Source organism: Ovis canadensis, chromosome 3, assembly GCF_042477335.2.
Source record: "Ovis canadensis isolate MfBH-ARS-UI-01 breed Bighorn chromosome 3, ARS-UI_OviCan_v2, whole genome shotgun sequence".
NCBI classification, from domain to species: domain Eukaryota; kingdom Metazoa; phylum Chordata; class Mammalia; order Artiodactyla; family Bovidae; genus Ovis; species Ovis canadensis.
The window spans coordinates 2,870,862-2,886,093 of NC_091247.1; the positions used below are offsets into that span (position 1 = coordinate 2,870,862).

Below are 15,232 nucleotides of genomic sequence, written 5' to 3' on the forward strand. Positions count from 1 at the left end.
TCAGTCGTGTCCGACTCTGCGACCCCAGGGACTGTACAGCCCATGGAGCTCTCCAGGCCAGGATACTGGAGCGCATAGCCATTCCCTTCTCCAGGGCGTCTTCCCAGCCCAGGGATCGAACCCAGGTCTCCCGCATTGCAGGCGGATTCTTTACCAGCTGAGCCACAAACGAGAGAGGGCCCCGAGACCCTGTCTGGGGGGCCCGGGGTTGGGGGGTAGCGGCTGGCAGTCTCCCTGCCAGCTCCAAGGCTGTCTGCCTCTCTCCCAGCACCTGGCTGTCGGTCTGGGGGAGGCCCGTGGCTGTCGGCCTGAGGGAGGCCCGTCAGCTTCAGGACGCTCCCCAGATGCCTTCGTGGACACAGCAGTTCAAGTCTTGCTTTATTCTGACAAAGGACAGGGTTGCCCAGTGAGAGGTGCCGGCCCCAGGCCCTGGGCAGGGCGCCTCGTACCGTCCTCGGCCGTGGACCCACAGGCCCTGAGAGTCGGCCGGGGTGCAGGGGGCTGGCTGGCTGGGGCTGGATTCACACAGGGCGAGCCTCACTCCGCCCCGCCCCAGGTGGGGGCCCTGGGGCTTCCCTGGTCAGCAGAGGTGGGGCGGGGCGGGGCGGGGCGGGGTGAGCCTCTCTAGGCTCTTGGTTGCCAGGACTGGTCAGGCGGGCCTGTCACTCCTCCTTCTTGCAGGAACCTGTGGGTGGATGGTGGGCGGGGTGGGATGGGGTCAGAGGTCACCGTTTCTCAGCACCTTCTGGCCAGCCAGGCCCGCCCACTCAGCGCATGGCGGCCCCGCCCTCCACCCTCCGACCTCCGGGTGGGAGCAGGGGTCCTGGGCTGTGTGTGTTGGGAGCCGGGGGAGGTCACGGGCCCCGCAGCACTCACAGGAGCCCAGCTGCTCCTCCAGGAAGGAGATCTGCTCACTCAGAGAGTCAATGCGGTCCAGCTGCTGGAGGGAGTGGGCCAGGAGGCTGCCAGGGTCAGGGAGTCCGTGCTCCAGGGCGCGGGAGGCCAGGCTGTGCAGTGGGGCCAGCACCAGCTGCAGCTTCTGTGGGGTGGGCAAGGCCCCGGGGAGCCGGCGGGGGGACCTGTGTGACCCTGGGCCAGCCCCTCACCCTGTCCTTTCCGTAAGGATTTAAGGACAGTAGGGTGGCCAGCAAGCAAGGCACTGCCAACCCGCAGTCCCAGGTCCAGCTGCAGGGCCCCGCAGTGTCCACCAGAGGGGGCTGCTGCGCTGGGAGCCCCGGGAGGCTGGTGGACGCAGGTGACGTCACACCGGCCAGCTTGGCCAAGGCCTGGACCCCTAGTCAGAAGGGCTGGGGGAGGGGAGATGGGCTTCTGAGGGGGTCTCAGGTCAAGGACCTTGTGGGAAGGCCTCAGGGCACTGTCCCTGTAGGGACAAAGGCAAGGCATGGACTGGACCGAGGTTCTGGCTCTTGGTGGGGTCTCCGCCCCATCACGTCCTGGGGTCCCAGACATCGCCTGCTGGGCACGGTGCCCAGACCAAGGGCACCCTAGAAGCCGCTTCGCCAGGACACCCCCATGGAGCCCCACTCCCAGGCTGAGCCCCACTGACCCTGGGGATCCCTGCCCGGGCCTCACCTCCTCCAGCACGTCCACCCTCGACTGGAGCCTCTGTACTTCCTCCTTGACCTCACTGTCCGCTCCTGGAGAGGGCAGCTGCGGAGTCAGAGAGGCCTGCTCCCTGCCCTGCGCCCCCCACCCTGGGCCAGCCTCACGGCCCCATGCAGGGGGGCTCCCGGTGTGGGGCCTGGCCCTGGGGACCAAGTTCAGCCCCAGCTCCTGTCGTGTGAGTCCTGCCCCGGCCCCATCTTCCTCCAGGGCCTCACCCGCGCCCGCCCCCCGGGGGCCAGGGTCTCCGCCGTGCTCAGGGTGGTCTGGGCCGACGTCCGCGCGTGCGTGCGCTCCGTGCTGGGCTGCTGACGGCGCATTATTACTCACGGTACGAGTTTGAAGTGTCACAGCGCGTACCAAAAGTAATAATGTCCCGTCACCAGCGGAGGTGCTGTGTCTCCGGCTGCTCCGCGAAGGGACCCCGGGTGGCGGCAGCTGAGCTGAGGCCCTCCCCACCGTCCCCGCGGGAAGCCACGGTGTGGCCTGCCTCCAGGATCCCCATCATCACCACCGCTCCCCCGGCCCGCCCTGCCCACCCCCAGGCACAGCGGCAGGAGTGGCATCTAGAAGGCACCTTACCTGTCTCGGGGTCAGGGGTCACCCTGGGGGCCCCTCTCTCAGGCAGGCAGACTGCCCCGTCCACAGATGGCCGGTGCCCCTCCCAACACTGGCACCAGTAACTGCCCGCCGTGTTGACACAGTGCTGGGGACAGCCGCCCCCTCCGGCGCTGCACTCGTCCACATCTGCAGGAAAGGGGGTGTCAGGCCCGAGCACCTTCCCTGAGCCCCCTCAAGACCCACCCCTCGGGGCTGCTAGGGCCTGTGGGAGGTGCCCGGGGGCTCCCTCCCCCTCTGGGTGGCCGAGTACCAGCCTCACCTGTCTGGCAGGCATCGCCCTGCCACCCTGCAGGGCAGTGACAGCGGCCAGGCTGGACGCAGCTCCCTCCGTTCTGGCACGGTGGCTGGCATATTGCTGTGGGGGTGGGCAGGCCTGTCAGCAATGCAGGAGGGTGCCCGGGGCCCCGCTTGGGGGTGGTGTGCAGCCAGGGGATGGGTGCCATGCAGGGCCCGCTCTTGCCCTGCTGGGCTCTGCTTCCCTGACACTGGGCGCTCCGGGGACTCACCTGCCCCACAGGCCCCCGGCACCCCACCGGTCCTCTTCCAGCCGGGGCAGCAGGCATAGCGAGGCCGGGAAGGGGCTGGCCCGGGGTGGCGGCGGTAGGCGGTCCTGTAGAGGGTCCTGAGGGGGCAGTGGCAGCTCAGAAGGGCCTATGGCCCTCACGGTGCGGCGGCAGGGGGGATGGGGGCTCCGTGCTGCCACCAGGGCCCCCCCCACTGGGGCCTGGTTTCCCCACCCCGTTACCACATCCGCCTGCCTTCTGGGCTGGCTCCGGCCCCGTGCCATTCAGAAGCTGCACGAGCCATCTCCCCAGCATGGATGAGGCCAGCAGCTGTGCCCCCAGAGCGCCTCTACCCCCAGGGAGGGCACCTTGGGGTCCCCGCCCAAGCCGCCTTTCTGGCCCAGGCTGCCCTGTGGGCAGAAGCCCAGCGGAGCCTGGAGTGGAGTAGAGGTGGTGCCTCGGAGGGAGTCTCCTGTTCTGGGGAGGTTCTAGGCCCTGAGGGAAAGGGGCTTCCCACCCTGTCCCCGTCCCCCATCAGAGGTCCTTAAAAACTTCATGGAAAATAGAATCTTTCCCAACCACATCACATCCCCATAGCAAAGAACGAGAGATTCTGCCCCCCCCCAACACGCCCCCCAGCCCATGCTGGCTCAGACTGGGACGTGCTGGGTCTTGGGGGAGGGGAAGGATCTCCAGCTGTAACTGTCGGGGGGCTGCCAAGGGGAGGGGGTGCTCCCTGGAGCCCAGAGGGCAGGACCAGGAAGAGGCTGACCAGGACCAGGTGACACGAGGCTCCGTCTCCAGAGCACACTCGGACCCAGCCTCCGCAAGGCCTTTCACTGCTGGGGCCTTGGTCTCCCTCCGGGGGCCCTCCCAGCCCCGGGGCTCGCGTGTGGCAGGCAGCAGTGGGGGCGGCGCTCACCGGTAGGTGCTGCAGGCTCGGTGCCCGTCGCAGGTGGTGAGGAAGGGCTGGTATACACGCTGCACAAAGGACTCGGACATGGGGCCCCGGGGAGCCCCGACGACACACACCCTGCGTCTGCGGGGGGTGGGGGGAGAGACGGGGCCAAGAAGTCAGCAGGGGGCTCCCAGGGCTGGGACCCTCCACCCCGGAGCCCAGGGGAGCCGGGCACCTGGGCAGGGGATTCCCCGATGGCACGCTCAGCAGGGGCTGCAGGGAAACGCCAGCTCCCCGGACGTTGGGGGCTGCCCCCGGGGAGAGCTGAGGGCCCCGAGCCCTGGCTCACCCAGGCCGGTAGACGTGCTCCGCACTGCCCACTGCCAGCACCAGGAACCAGAGCGGAAGCAGCTCCTGGGAGCCCCACATGGCCCGGGTTTCCGGGTGGAACGGCCTTCTCCTCGGGGTGGCCTGGAGCACAGAGTGCAGCCCTGTAAGACCCTCTGCTGGTCCCCCCTCAAGCCGGCACCACGGGAGAGACGGTCCCCTCGGCTCGTGATGCCTGCTCGGCTCAGCCGCTTTGCTGGGGCCTCTCACCATGGCGGGGGAGCCCCCACGGCCAGTGCCCGCTCTCCTCACCCCTAGCCCACCTGGACAAGGAGGCTGGCCCTCACTAGCCACATACAGCCCACCCTTGGACCACAGAAGGGCCAGGACATCGGGGTCTGGAAATGGAAGCTGACGCCCTTGCCTGGGGAGAGACGCACCTGGGCCCTGCTGGGCTCGGTCAGGTTCACCCGGGAAGGTGGGGGCCGAGGGGGGACTACCCCTCCCTCCCCTGGCTGGGCTTGGGGCCTTCCCACAGCAGGGCAGAGCTTGTACCCCAAACCTCGGTCTGCACATGGGGCATCCAGGGCAGGCCTGAAACCCACCCCAGCTGGCTTGGCCCTGGCAGCCTTCAGGGACCTCATGTGCCAGGCCTGGGAGCCTGGGGCTGTAGGTGCCCGGCAGGCAGGAGGTCCTCCTGGGTTGGGCCCGGGGCCTGCCCTTGGGAGGGGTCACTCCTATGCTGGGGCCTGAACCACCGTGCAAACCGCCTCCAGGCCTCCCAAGACTGGCTCCATCAGGCCCCGGACAGTGGGGGGGTTGGAGCAGCACCCCACCTGCCAGTGGAGCCGATCACATCCCTGTCCTGGCGGCGGGTAGGAGCCAGGGAGGCTAGAGAGCAATTTCTGGGACTGAGAGAAAGCCTAGCCCAGAGTCAACAAGCCAAGCCAGTGACAAGCCAAGGGGACTGGAGCGGGGCTGCCGTCGCCGAGTGCCAAGAGTCTGGGGAGCGCGCTGCTCCCCTGCTCTGGGAGCACCATCTGAGGTCCCCCCAGGGTCCCCCGAAGGACAGGGCACGGGAAGGAGCTGAGCTTGTTCGTGTGCTGGGGGCAGGAAGCAGAGTCTGGGTACAGTCGCCTCCCTCCCTGGCACTCAGCTTCCTCTGGCTCTGACGGGTCAGTCCCACAGACAGGGACCACCACGAGCATCGAGCATCGCTGAGCTCTGTATCCACACTGGGGTTCAGCTGGGCGCTCGGTCCAGGCCCTCACCCGCCACACCGCCCAGCCCTAGAGCTGCACGAGGGTCCTTCCTGCGAGCCTCCCCCCCCCCCCATGCTCTGTTGGTGGCCTGAGAGGGGCGGGCTGGGTGGCCGAGCAGGCAGAGGCTGCAGCAGGCAACTGAGGTGCTGGATTTAGTTTGGGGACTGTAGGGGGTGGCTGCTTCTTGGCAGTTTCTGGGCTGGGGTACATCCTGCCGTCAGGCGGTTCAGGGGATGAACTCTGCAGGGGGGCACCCTGTTAGGCACACACTTGGGGGCCTGGCACTCCCGGCAAGAATTGAAATGAGGGGGAAAGGTGGTCCTGGGAATGGGCCCCGGGAAGGCAGAGGCGGGCCAGTGGGCTGGCAGCGCCGGGCAGGGGCCTCCCGGCTTTGGCAGACCCTGAGGGCACCCACACTGGGCAGTTGGGTGTCCCCCTCGTGCACACGTAACTGTTCTCCACAAACACCCACCCAGCACCTCCGCTACCTATGGAAAGCTGGCTAGGAAGGAAGTCGTGTTTTTTCAGAGGAGAGACTGGATTTTTGAAAGTCATGCTTTTCTCCTAGCCCAGAGGAAGCGGCTGGCTCTGGCCTCCTGCGCTGGGGGCGAGCAGTCTCATTTCCCTTTGCAGTTACAGCCCCACGGGGGTGGGAGACAGGGCAGGCAGGCAGGCAGGGAAGGGGGACCCATGCTGCCTCCAGGATGACAAGGAGTACTGCCCCATCCCCTCTGAGGGTCTGCAGGAGCCTGCCCCCACCTGCCCGGGGTTGGGGGGGATGGTGCACCGCACAGCCGCCACCCGCGGAGACTGAGTCCGCAGAGCAAGGGGCCTGACTCTGGGTCCCCCCTTCCACCGTGAGGGGTGCTCTGGACGTCAGGACCAGGGGTGGTGGATATGGGTACGCGGGGTGAGATGCCTCCCTGGGGGTGCGCCCTCTCCACTGCCCACCCCACGCCTCCCCTTTCCCCCTGCATCATGGGGAGCCGGAGCGAGGGGGAAGTGACCCCCTCCGGCCACCTCATGGTACAGCTAGCCTGGGCTGCGGGGTCCCGGGCCCGCCGGGCTGCGGGCCAAGTCCTGGGGGAGCCGCAGGGCCCGGATAGGGGGATAAGGGGCCGCAGCGCCCCCCACCCCGCGCAGGGACCCCCCACCCCTTGTGGCAGGGCCCGGGTCACCCGTCACCAGCAGGGGGCGCCCTTTGCCAAGGCCGCTGGGCCCATTCTCCGGACCAGGGGACTGGGCTGGGGGTCGGTGCCGGCGGGGCAGAGCCCGGCGCTCCGGGCCGGCTCACCTCCGGGCTCCCTGCGGTCGCTCCGCGTCGCCCCCCCCCCACCCCGCCCTCCCTCTCCCCGCGGCCCCAGCTCCGCGAGAGGCCAGGGCCCCCGCCTTCCCGGCCCCAGCCCCCGGCCCCCAGCCCGAACTGTGAGCACACCCCCAGCCCGCGGCGGTCCCCGCGCCCCCAGCCAGGAGCCCCGCTCCCTCCGCACTCACCGCCCAATCCGGGGCGCGCACGCGCCGCTGCCGCCACCGCGCCGAGGGGCCCGGGCCCCGCCCGCCCGCCAAGCCGCGGCCCCGCCCCGCCCGGCCCGCCCCCAGCCCGCCCCGGGCCCCGGGTGGGCGCCGAACCCCCCCGCCCGCCCCCATTGCGCAGGTTGGGAAACTGAGGCTCCTCGGCAAACGGCGCCCCCGGGGCCGGGCAGTGAGTCAGCTAGAACCGGGGCTCCTGACGCACAGCCCGCCCCCGATCGCTGCCGCCCCTCCCAGCCCGCTCCCCGGGACGCAGGGCTGAGACTGCGGCCAGGTGCCCGGAGGCAGAGCCCACGCGAGCCGGGGGTAGCTAGCTCTCGACCCCCTCAGGCTGAGCAACGACTCCTGGGGATGGCCATCGCAACCGGGCGGCCAGCTCACTGGGCACCAGGGGTTGGCTAAAGGCGACGGCTGCTCTGCAGCCACACGTGGGGTGAACGGCAGTGACCCCCGGGCGCATAGACTTCTTGAGATGGGGGGTGGTGAGATGGGGCTGGCGGCCTCAGCAGCACCCTGCTGGCTCCTAGGTGTGTGCTGAGCCTCGCTCCCGGCCAGTGTGCCAGGTCAGGGGGCCTGTGGGGCTTCCACCCGGCTCTGCCTTGGTTCAGGACAGTTGGGACCACCTTTGAGTGTGCCTCAGGCCCTTGAGGAGTCCCCCGCAGGGGGCTCCCGGGCCATCCCCTCTCCTGTCCAGGCCCCTCTGCACGTTTGCAACGTGGGCTGAAGCAGCCCCAGGTGGTGGAGTGGGCAGCAGGGCCCACTGTGTGGCCAGCGCGGTGGGGACCAGGTGTGGGGCGGCCGGCCCTCCTGAGAACCCTGTCATTTGAGCACGGGGATTATCCCAGCCCTCCCTGGGCCTGCCTGTCTCAACAGTGTCTTCCTCGAACCTGAGCCCCGGCCCTGTTTACCTAAGTGCATGTGTGTGCAGGTAACAGGTTCCTGCTGCTGCCCTGGGCACTCACCTGGGGAAGGGGGCTCCCTCATGCCCTGGACGCTGGTGGCAGCAGCTCTTCTGGGTGGTGGGGGCCGCCCGTGCCTCCCTGGTGCCAGGGTCTGTGGGTCAGACACACAGCCTTGATCCCCCTGACATGCCAGGGCAGGTGGGGTGGGGGCCAGTGTCCGTGCCGCTGAGGGCCCTCAGCCTTCACTTGGCCTGCAGACCTCTACCCTCGGATGGTCTTTCAACTCTGCACACACCCTCAGCCTGGCTGTGTTCATCGCTAGGGGATCCTGAGACCCCCAGATGGGAAGCTTCTCTAGGCAGCTTGGGGTGCTGGGTGGGTGTCCTGTGGGTACATGGGGAGGGGGCCTTCGGGCAGAGCCAGCAGTTCCAGGGCATCCGGTTCAGGCCTCCCTTGGTGCCCAGGAGGAGAAGGAAGGGGCCCGAGGTGGCTGGACGGGAGCCCCCTCCTGGACCAGGGGGCCTGGAGGCCCCGGGAAGATGCTCTGAGTGCGGCTGGGGAAGCCGCTGCTGGGATGCTAGGACGGTTGAAGGGGCGGGGGTGCCCTGACACTGGAGCTCTTCCCTCCAACCCCAGCAGGCAGTCCCAGGCAGTAAAGAGTTCCAGGCCAGGCCTAGGGGGGACAAAGGGGAAAGCTGCCCTGCTCCATCCCCTGCCCCCATCCAGCCCCTGAAGCTGGTCACATGACCCTTTGACCTCCGGGGCCTGGAGCGCTGGTTGGGCTGGTCCTCGCTTGGCTGCTGAGCTGGATGGTGGGTTAGCCTCTGCTTTTTCCGCTGGAACGTGGGTGCTCGTCATACATGCCGGGGCGGACGGGCAGGGCCCAGGAAGGTCCCTGTGCCCCCTTGGGGACCTGTGCTGCTCCGGGTAGGAGGCTCCTGTAGGGTGCCAGGGGGGCCAATGGAATGCCCACACTGTGCTCCACCAAGCTGCCCTCTCCCCGACCCCCAGCCAGCCCCACAGAAGGCAGGGGGCTCCCCCCATGGCCCATCCTGGCTGCAGACTCGGCTTTGGGGTTCCCGTCTCCCCTCTGGCGCCCATCCCCGGCACCCTTGGGGTGTTTGCCCACCCCTGGGGGATGCCTTTGGGACACACAGGTCCCAGAGAAGAGGGGTCAGTGGGGCCAGGGGTGGGGGTCCTGCTTCCGACCCCAGGGGCTTCCCCGGGAGAGCAGGGCGGCCCAGGAAGGGGCTCGACGGCAGGGTCACCACCGCACTGGCTCCCCTTCCAGGGCTCACGGAGCTGCTGGGCTGCCCAGCGCCAAGAACGGGGGTGGAGCAGGCCAGGCTGGCGTCCAGACCAGGCCGCCCCAGTGGGTGCCCTTGGCCAAGGTGAGGATGACCCCAGTAGGAGTGCCGATGACGTGGCCCCGGAGTGGAGAGCCCTCGGCGCTCAGCCCACAGGTGCCCGTGGTCAGCGGAGCCTGCCGAGGGCGCTCTCCCTGTCCTGCCTGCTTCCCGTCCCTGCAGAGCCGCCCCTGCCGTACCTGCTGCTGCCTGCGCCCCGGCTCGGCTGCCTCCCCGGGCCGGGGGTGGGCCCTGCCGCCCCTCGCCCGCCACCTCGAGGCGCCTCCGGAGGCCGCCCGCCTGTCCGGTCCACGGGAGCCTGCTCCTGGGCCATGGGGACGGCTGCCTCGGGGCAGGGAGGCTCCTCCCGGGACGAGGAAGGGCGGCTTTTTATGCTCCATCCCGTGTAAATCGGGATTGGGATGGGCCCTTCCCGGCCGGACTTCCTGTGTGTGCTGCCTGCTGATAACGGGGTCTGTCAGTGAACAAACAGGAGGCCGAGGGCGGGCAGGGGGCTGCGGGGGGGCGGGGGCCGGCTGAGTGGCTGGGGCAGGGCTGGGGGAGCTGCCCCCTGGGGACTTCAGGGTCTAATCCTGAAGCAGCCGCAGACTTTGCTGGGGCCCACCTGGTGACCCTGGGGCCCGATGGGGCCCACGTGTGTTGGGCGTGGCTGGCACCCAGCACCATCCTGAGGCTGGGGGTCTACCAGGCTGGCAGGGCTCCGTAGACGGGCCCATTTGTCCTGTGACTCAGGCCCTCGGACGTGTGTGGCGGGGCCCGGGGCTGGGAGCAGCCAGGGCAGGCAGCGGGTGGGTGAGGGAGCTGGGGGGTCTGAGAATAGCCTGTTCCCTGGGTTCCTGGCGCCCTGAGTGGCCGTGGTCCGGGGAGAGGCAGGGAGCGCAGACATCAGCCCAGGGCCTTCTCTAGGAATGAATGGGGCGGTGAGCTCCTTGCTCCAAGGGTGAGAGCCCCCGGTCCCACTTCGGGGGCCCTCGCTAGGGGAGGACAAGAGGTGTTCCCTGGCCTCTCGGGCTCCTGAGGCTGGGGAGGGCATTGTGGGGGAAGCCTGGGTGGCCACAGAGGGTGCTCCCTCAGGCGCTCCAGGTGCTCCAGCCTCAGGCCAGACCCCCAGTTCCCTCCTTCTGGCAGTGCCCCAGTGGCTGTGCTCTGGCTGGGTGGGTGCCGCAGGGGAGCTGGGCAGTGACCGAGGACACAGCTGGACACGGCTGGCTGAGGGCCCTGGGTGAGCAGGCCCCCAGCCCGCCATCCTCGGGGCTCAGCCCTCACCCACCCACAGTCTGGACACCCTCATTTCTCTGGCCTTGAGCACCTCTGCTCAGCCTTCCCTCCCTCCACCCCACCTAGCTCGACGTCCTGGCCAAGAAGGGAGCTGGGGCAGATCGGGAAATTCCCCCCGGAGTGCTGAGAGCCAGAGGGAGCCTGCCCACCCTTGCTGGGGGCGGGAGGTCTTGGCGGTCAGCCCAGACTGCTCTCTCCCCGCCCCCCTGGGAGGGTGTCCTGTAGGCGAGGCTGTGGTCAGCACAGGACCTTTGCTTCTCCTGGCCTCAGTTTCCCCATCTGTTCCAGGGGGTCAGGTGAGGTGCCCCAGTGGGGTGGCTGTGACTGCCGAGGAGGTGGCTGGCCCTTAAGCATTGCCGGATGGTGTCTGGGGGCTCACCCCCCACCTCTTCCCTGCCAGCCCCCTGTGGCCTGCCCTTGCTCCCTGGCTCTCTCACCCAAGGGCCCAGCTGCCCAGGAGGGCTGTGTGTCCTGCTGAGTGTACTAGAGGCCAAGTTGGGCTTTGCCCGCACCCAGAAGGTGGCCCAGACCCTAATGCTGACCCAGCCCTAGGCCCAGGGGTCAGCTCGTGCCCCTGGGTGGGAGGAACAGTGGGTGTCAGGGCTGGCTGGGCGCGGCCCTATCTGTGTAAGGATGGGAAGACTGAGGCCCAAGGGGGAAAGAGGCTCAGCCCAGGTGAGCAGGGCCCCCTGGTTCCTCCTGTGCCCCACACCAAGGGGCAGCCCCAGGGGGCTGAGGTCATGAGCAGCTAATTAGCCAACTTGTGAAATAGCTAATGGGCCCCCCTCCGTCTAAAACACGGGGAAGTTTAGGGAATTTTCTGGAAGGGCACCCAGAGCACGCAGACTGAATGGTGGGTTGAAAGATGGAATTACAGGCGGTGCGGGGAGGGGGGGGCGTCTTCTGTGCCCCAGTCTTCCTGGCCCACTGGTTCTGGGACCCCCACTGCTCTGGGCCCTTCCACTAGCTCTGCCCTGCTGCAGCTCCTACAGGGCCCCACACGGCAGCCAGCCCGGCCCGGCCTGTGGCCTCAATCCCTCCGCATCCCCCAGTCTCAGATCCTGGAGCCTCACAGGCAGATGCCAGAGATGAGCTGAGGTCCCGGCCTGCCCCGGGCAGGTCGGGGACGGGCAGGGCCTGCCTGCATGGAGGGTGGGCTGAGTGCCGGCAGACGGAGAGGACGGCTCTGGCCAATACCCCGCCAGACTCCAGGAGGGCCCTGGGGGCCTGCAGGGGGTAGGGTGCCTCCTGCCCCACGGGTGCCTGCTCCTGGGTGCTGGGACGTGGGGGGCTCACTCTGTGTTCCAGTCTAGGCGACTCTACCTGGGGCGGGCCAGGACCACCCCATCCTCAAGGAGGTCCCCTGCCTGCCCCCCATGGCATCTCTCCAGGGTCGGCGAGCACACCACCACAGCAGGATCAGCTGGGGAAGGAGTTGGTGCCACCCCGAGGGGGCACTGAGGTGATCATCGGCTGGGGTCGGTCTCTCACTACCAGGCGGCCTGGAGACCCGGGCCCAGGGCAGAGCCCCCGTGCGGTCAGAAAGCTGGCGTTCCGGTCCCAGCTTTGGCTCCTGTGGCTGCAGCCTCGGCCCATGCTGGCCTCAGTTTCCCCATCCACTCCCCGGCCCATAGGCGCAATGGTCCAGTGGCCTCCCAGCCCGCCTGCAGGCATTCTGGGGGTGATGGATTGAGTCCCGCCTTCTTACCTTCCCAGAGCGCACCGGTCAGGCCGGGGGCGTGGCGGGGGCAGCCAGGGCCTCCCTGGCCTCCTGGGACCCTCCCGGGAGCCCTCAATGCCAGGCTTCTGGCCTCGGCAGGCTCAGGAGCAGACAGACCAAGCCCCTGGCAGAGGCCTGCACGGGCATCTGGGGCGGCTCGAGGGGCGCTGGGCGCAGCGTGTGAGCCAGGCCGCCAGAGGAGAGGACAGGAGCACGGGGCAGGGGAGAGCAGGGCTTCCTGTTTACCCCCCGCGGTGGCCCCTGCCCTCAGGGACAGGATGGCCCTGTCAGCCAGACTCCCGCCAGATGCAGCTGACCCTTCATCCAGGGGCGCGTGCGCCTGGCCCAGTGACCCGTCCCTGGTAGGACTGGAAGGGAGCTTGCATTCCCCTAGGCCCAGGGAGCTGTGTACAGAGTTGGATCGGGTCCCACAGGGAACGGGAGGTCCCACTGGGAGAACGGGGGTCTGTCCGGCAGCCGGGGGTCTTCAGCTGTACCCAGGCCCCCAGTGGCTCCTGCTTCACACCTCTTAGACGTGCCCACTGCCTGGCCCTGTGTTCAGTGCTCACGTCTAACCCTGGAGCTGCTGCAGCTGAGGCACGTCAAGGGGAGATGATCCCCTAGGCTCGGCTGGCGCGAAACGGAAGCTCTGAACGCTGAGCCCAGGGCTGCCTGGGCAGCGGGAGACCCTCGGGGCACGCTTGGCCCCTTCTCCTTGCTGCTCCGTGGTCTTCCTCGCAGGGGACCCCTCACACAGCCCTCACGGCCTTTCTGCTGCTCGTGTCCTCCCCCGCAACCATGACCTCGGTCCCTGGTGGGTCCCCTGGGGCTGTGCCCTGTCCTGGTCACCACGCTTCCTTGGGCAGTCCCTGGTTGCAGGACAGGCATGAAAGCGACCCCTGACCGACGTGTCTCCAGGCCACCCCCACCCACCGTGTGGGAGCGCTCCAGCCTCCCCACAGCCTCGCCAGCACTTGCCGCTGTCCGCTGTTGTGTCTTAGCCATTCTGATGAAGGTGCAGGAGTATCGCTGTGCTCTTATTTCTTTAATATGGGAAGATGAAGGCAGTCTCGTTTTTTGAACAACAGATTTCCTCCCTGGGGAAGGACTCATATCATAGGGGAGATCCCCCGGAGTGGGGTGAGAGCTGGGCAGGGGGCACCTAGGGAGCAGGCAGGGTAGCTCCAAGAGAGCCGGGGTCCGGGCCTCTGCTTTGCTGAGCAGTCTGTGAAGCGCAGGCGCCAGTGGTCTGGGCAGTGGAGAGAGGAGAGACCCCCGGGCAGTGAGCCTGGGGGTACCCTAGGACGGGTGTGCGCCACATTCCAAGCTCCCAGGGGCCTCCAGGAAATGCTTGTCTCTAGAGCTGTTGGCCAGGTGGGGGTTATGGTGCTGACTGTGGCCAGGAGGTGGGCTCGGGGTCCTGCCTGGAAGCTGGCAGGTGGGCAGTGGTGGTCGCGGCTGACCCCTGCAGGAGGCTCGCTGAGCAGGGGGACCCCGGGATAGAGCCTGACCTCCACCTGGCACTGCGGCTGGGCCCTAACCCACAGGCCCTCAGCCCTCAGCCCACAGCCCAGATGTGCTCCGGGGCCCAGCTTTGCCTGGAGCCCAGGCTGCCCCAGCCCCGCAGGGCTCCCTGCCCCCGCCATGAGAGGTTGAGGAAAGGGGGCTTGAGCACCCTGCCTGGAGCCCTGGACAGAAGCCCCACTCATGATCAGGCTGCAGTTTGCCAAGCCTGATGGATAGAGCGGCTGTTAACCTGGGGGTGAAACACGATCTCCCGGACAACAGAAAAGGAAGTTCCAGAGAACCGATGTGTGTGCTGGGGGTGCGGGAGCAGGTCAGTGGGGGTGGGTTACGGTTCAGCACCTGGGTCTGGGCCATGCCATCCCCTCCCTACCTGGCCCGCTCCGGGAGTGCTGGGCATGAGGCTCTCCGAGGCCTTCAGGGAGCAGAGCGGTGAGCGGGACCTCGGGGCCTATAGGACCGCGCCGACGGCACGTGGCTCTGGTGGGCTGTCTCGCCCACCCTGCAGGGCCACCACCACTGCCCGACCCCATCTGTGCAGGAGGAAAGGCTCCTCAGGATGGCGAAGACCGTCAACTGGCAAGATTGACCTTGAACCGGGAGCTGCAACCCTCCCCAGGCCTCCACGTGAGGCAGGGCTCGGGCACAATGTCATCCCAGCCGTCCGGGGGAGAGGGGCTAGGGGCGGTGGGGCTCCCCTCCCCAGGGAGACCGTGTCGCCGGGAGAGTCTGCCATGTCCACGGGGCAGCCACAGTCTCTGGGAAGGTCTGGGATATTAGAGGCCGGAAGCTGCCTTGCCTCAGTTTCCCCACTTGTCAGAGCAGGGCCTGGGGAGCCCTGCGGGAGGAATCTGGGGATCTCAAAACGCTGTCACGGTGGACAGTTGTGTCTGAGCCCTTTCTGGCGGAGGGGCGGAGCGGCCCACAGCGTCCACCAGGTTCTCAGAGGGGCCTGTGCCCCCGACGTGCAGACCCCCGTGGGCAGCCCTGAGGTCCCTCCAGCCTCCACGGTCCATGCTGTTTGGTCCCAAGCTGCCTGTGAGCATTTGATTTTGATATCCTTAAAAATGCATCTCCTGCAATTAGCAGGCAGATTCTTTACCCCCAGCTTCACAGAGAAGGGTGCGGGCTGTGGGGGGTGCAGCTCTGCTACCCGGGCAGGCCAGAAATCTCTGTTTCCTCTTGGCCAGGAAACAGGAAGTGAGTGTGCAGGGGAGATTGGGGGCCAGGCTCCGAGAACAATAGAAACCCCCTCCAGAGGGGAAGGGGAACTGCGTCAGGGGCCGGGTGGGGGCCGCCTGACCTCTCCCCTGCAGTGCACGGTCCAGGCGTAAATTTAGTCTCGGTTCTTTTCCTGGTGAGAAGATGCCCCGTGCTGGGGGAGGGGACGCACAGCCCGTCTCGGTCTCTGGGTGCTGGGCTCCTGGGGGCTTAGGGACCATCTGGGTAACCTGAGGAGAGGAGCAGGGTCTGGCCCGGGGACCGTGGGATGTGGGAGTGAGGCAGCTCAGCCGTCCCAATGAGGCCGCAGGTGGCTGGAGAGGCCCACGGGTGCATGGACAGAGTGCCTCACCAGGCCCAGGGGACGAGAGCAGCTCCCCTGGTCCCTGCCCATGGCAGGTAACTCTGCTCCAAGCAAGCAGGCTCTGTGCTGAGAGCCATGTGGCCTTAGCCAGA

The 15,232-nt window shown here is 68.0% G+C and overlaps 1 protein-coding gene across 9 annotated transcripts; it reads right to left on the bottom strand.

Annotated features, from left to right (window-relative positions):
* Positions 1-365: 365 nt before the first annotated feature.
* Positions 366-12,345, bottom strand: EGFL7 (EGF like domain multiple 7). Of its 9 annotated transcripts, none has more exons than XM_069579862.1 (11): positions 9,213-9,452; positions 8,423-8,604; positions 7,727-7,817; positions 3,995-4,116; positions 3,670-3,786; positions 2,751-2,866; positions 2,504-2,599; positions 2,206-2,370; positions 1,594-1,658; positions 877-1,039; positions 366-685 (listed from the first exon to the last, which is right to left on the bottom strand). In XM_069579862.1, the coding sequence occupies exons 4-11, from the start codon at positions 4,072-4,074 to the stop codon at positions 663-665; spliced, it is 825 nt and encodes a 274-aa protein (XP_069435963.1). In that variant the 5' UTR covers positions 4,075-4,116; positions 7,727-7,817; positions 8,423-8,604; positions 9,213-9,452; the 3' UTR covers positions 366-662. The 9 variants fall into 9 exon arrangements, 7 of the variants coding, with proteins under 7 accessions (XP_069435963.1, XP_069435967.1, XP_069435966.1 ...); XM_069579866.1 differs by having other exon boundaries at positions 3,881-4,116; positions 9,213-9,379; XR_011255062.1 differs by lacking the exon at positions 8,423-8,604 and having other exon boundaries at positions 3,881-4,116; positions 9,213-9,428.
* Positions 12,346-15,232: the final 2,887 nt, after the last annotated feature.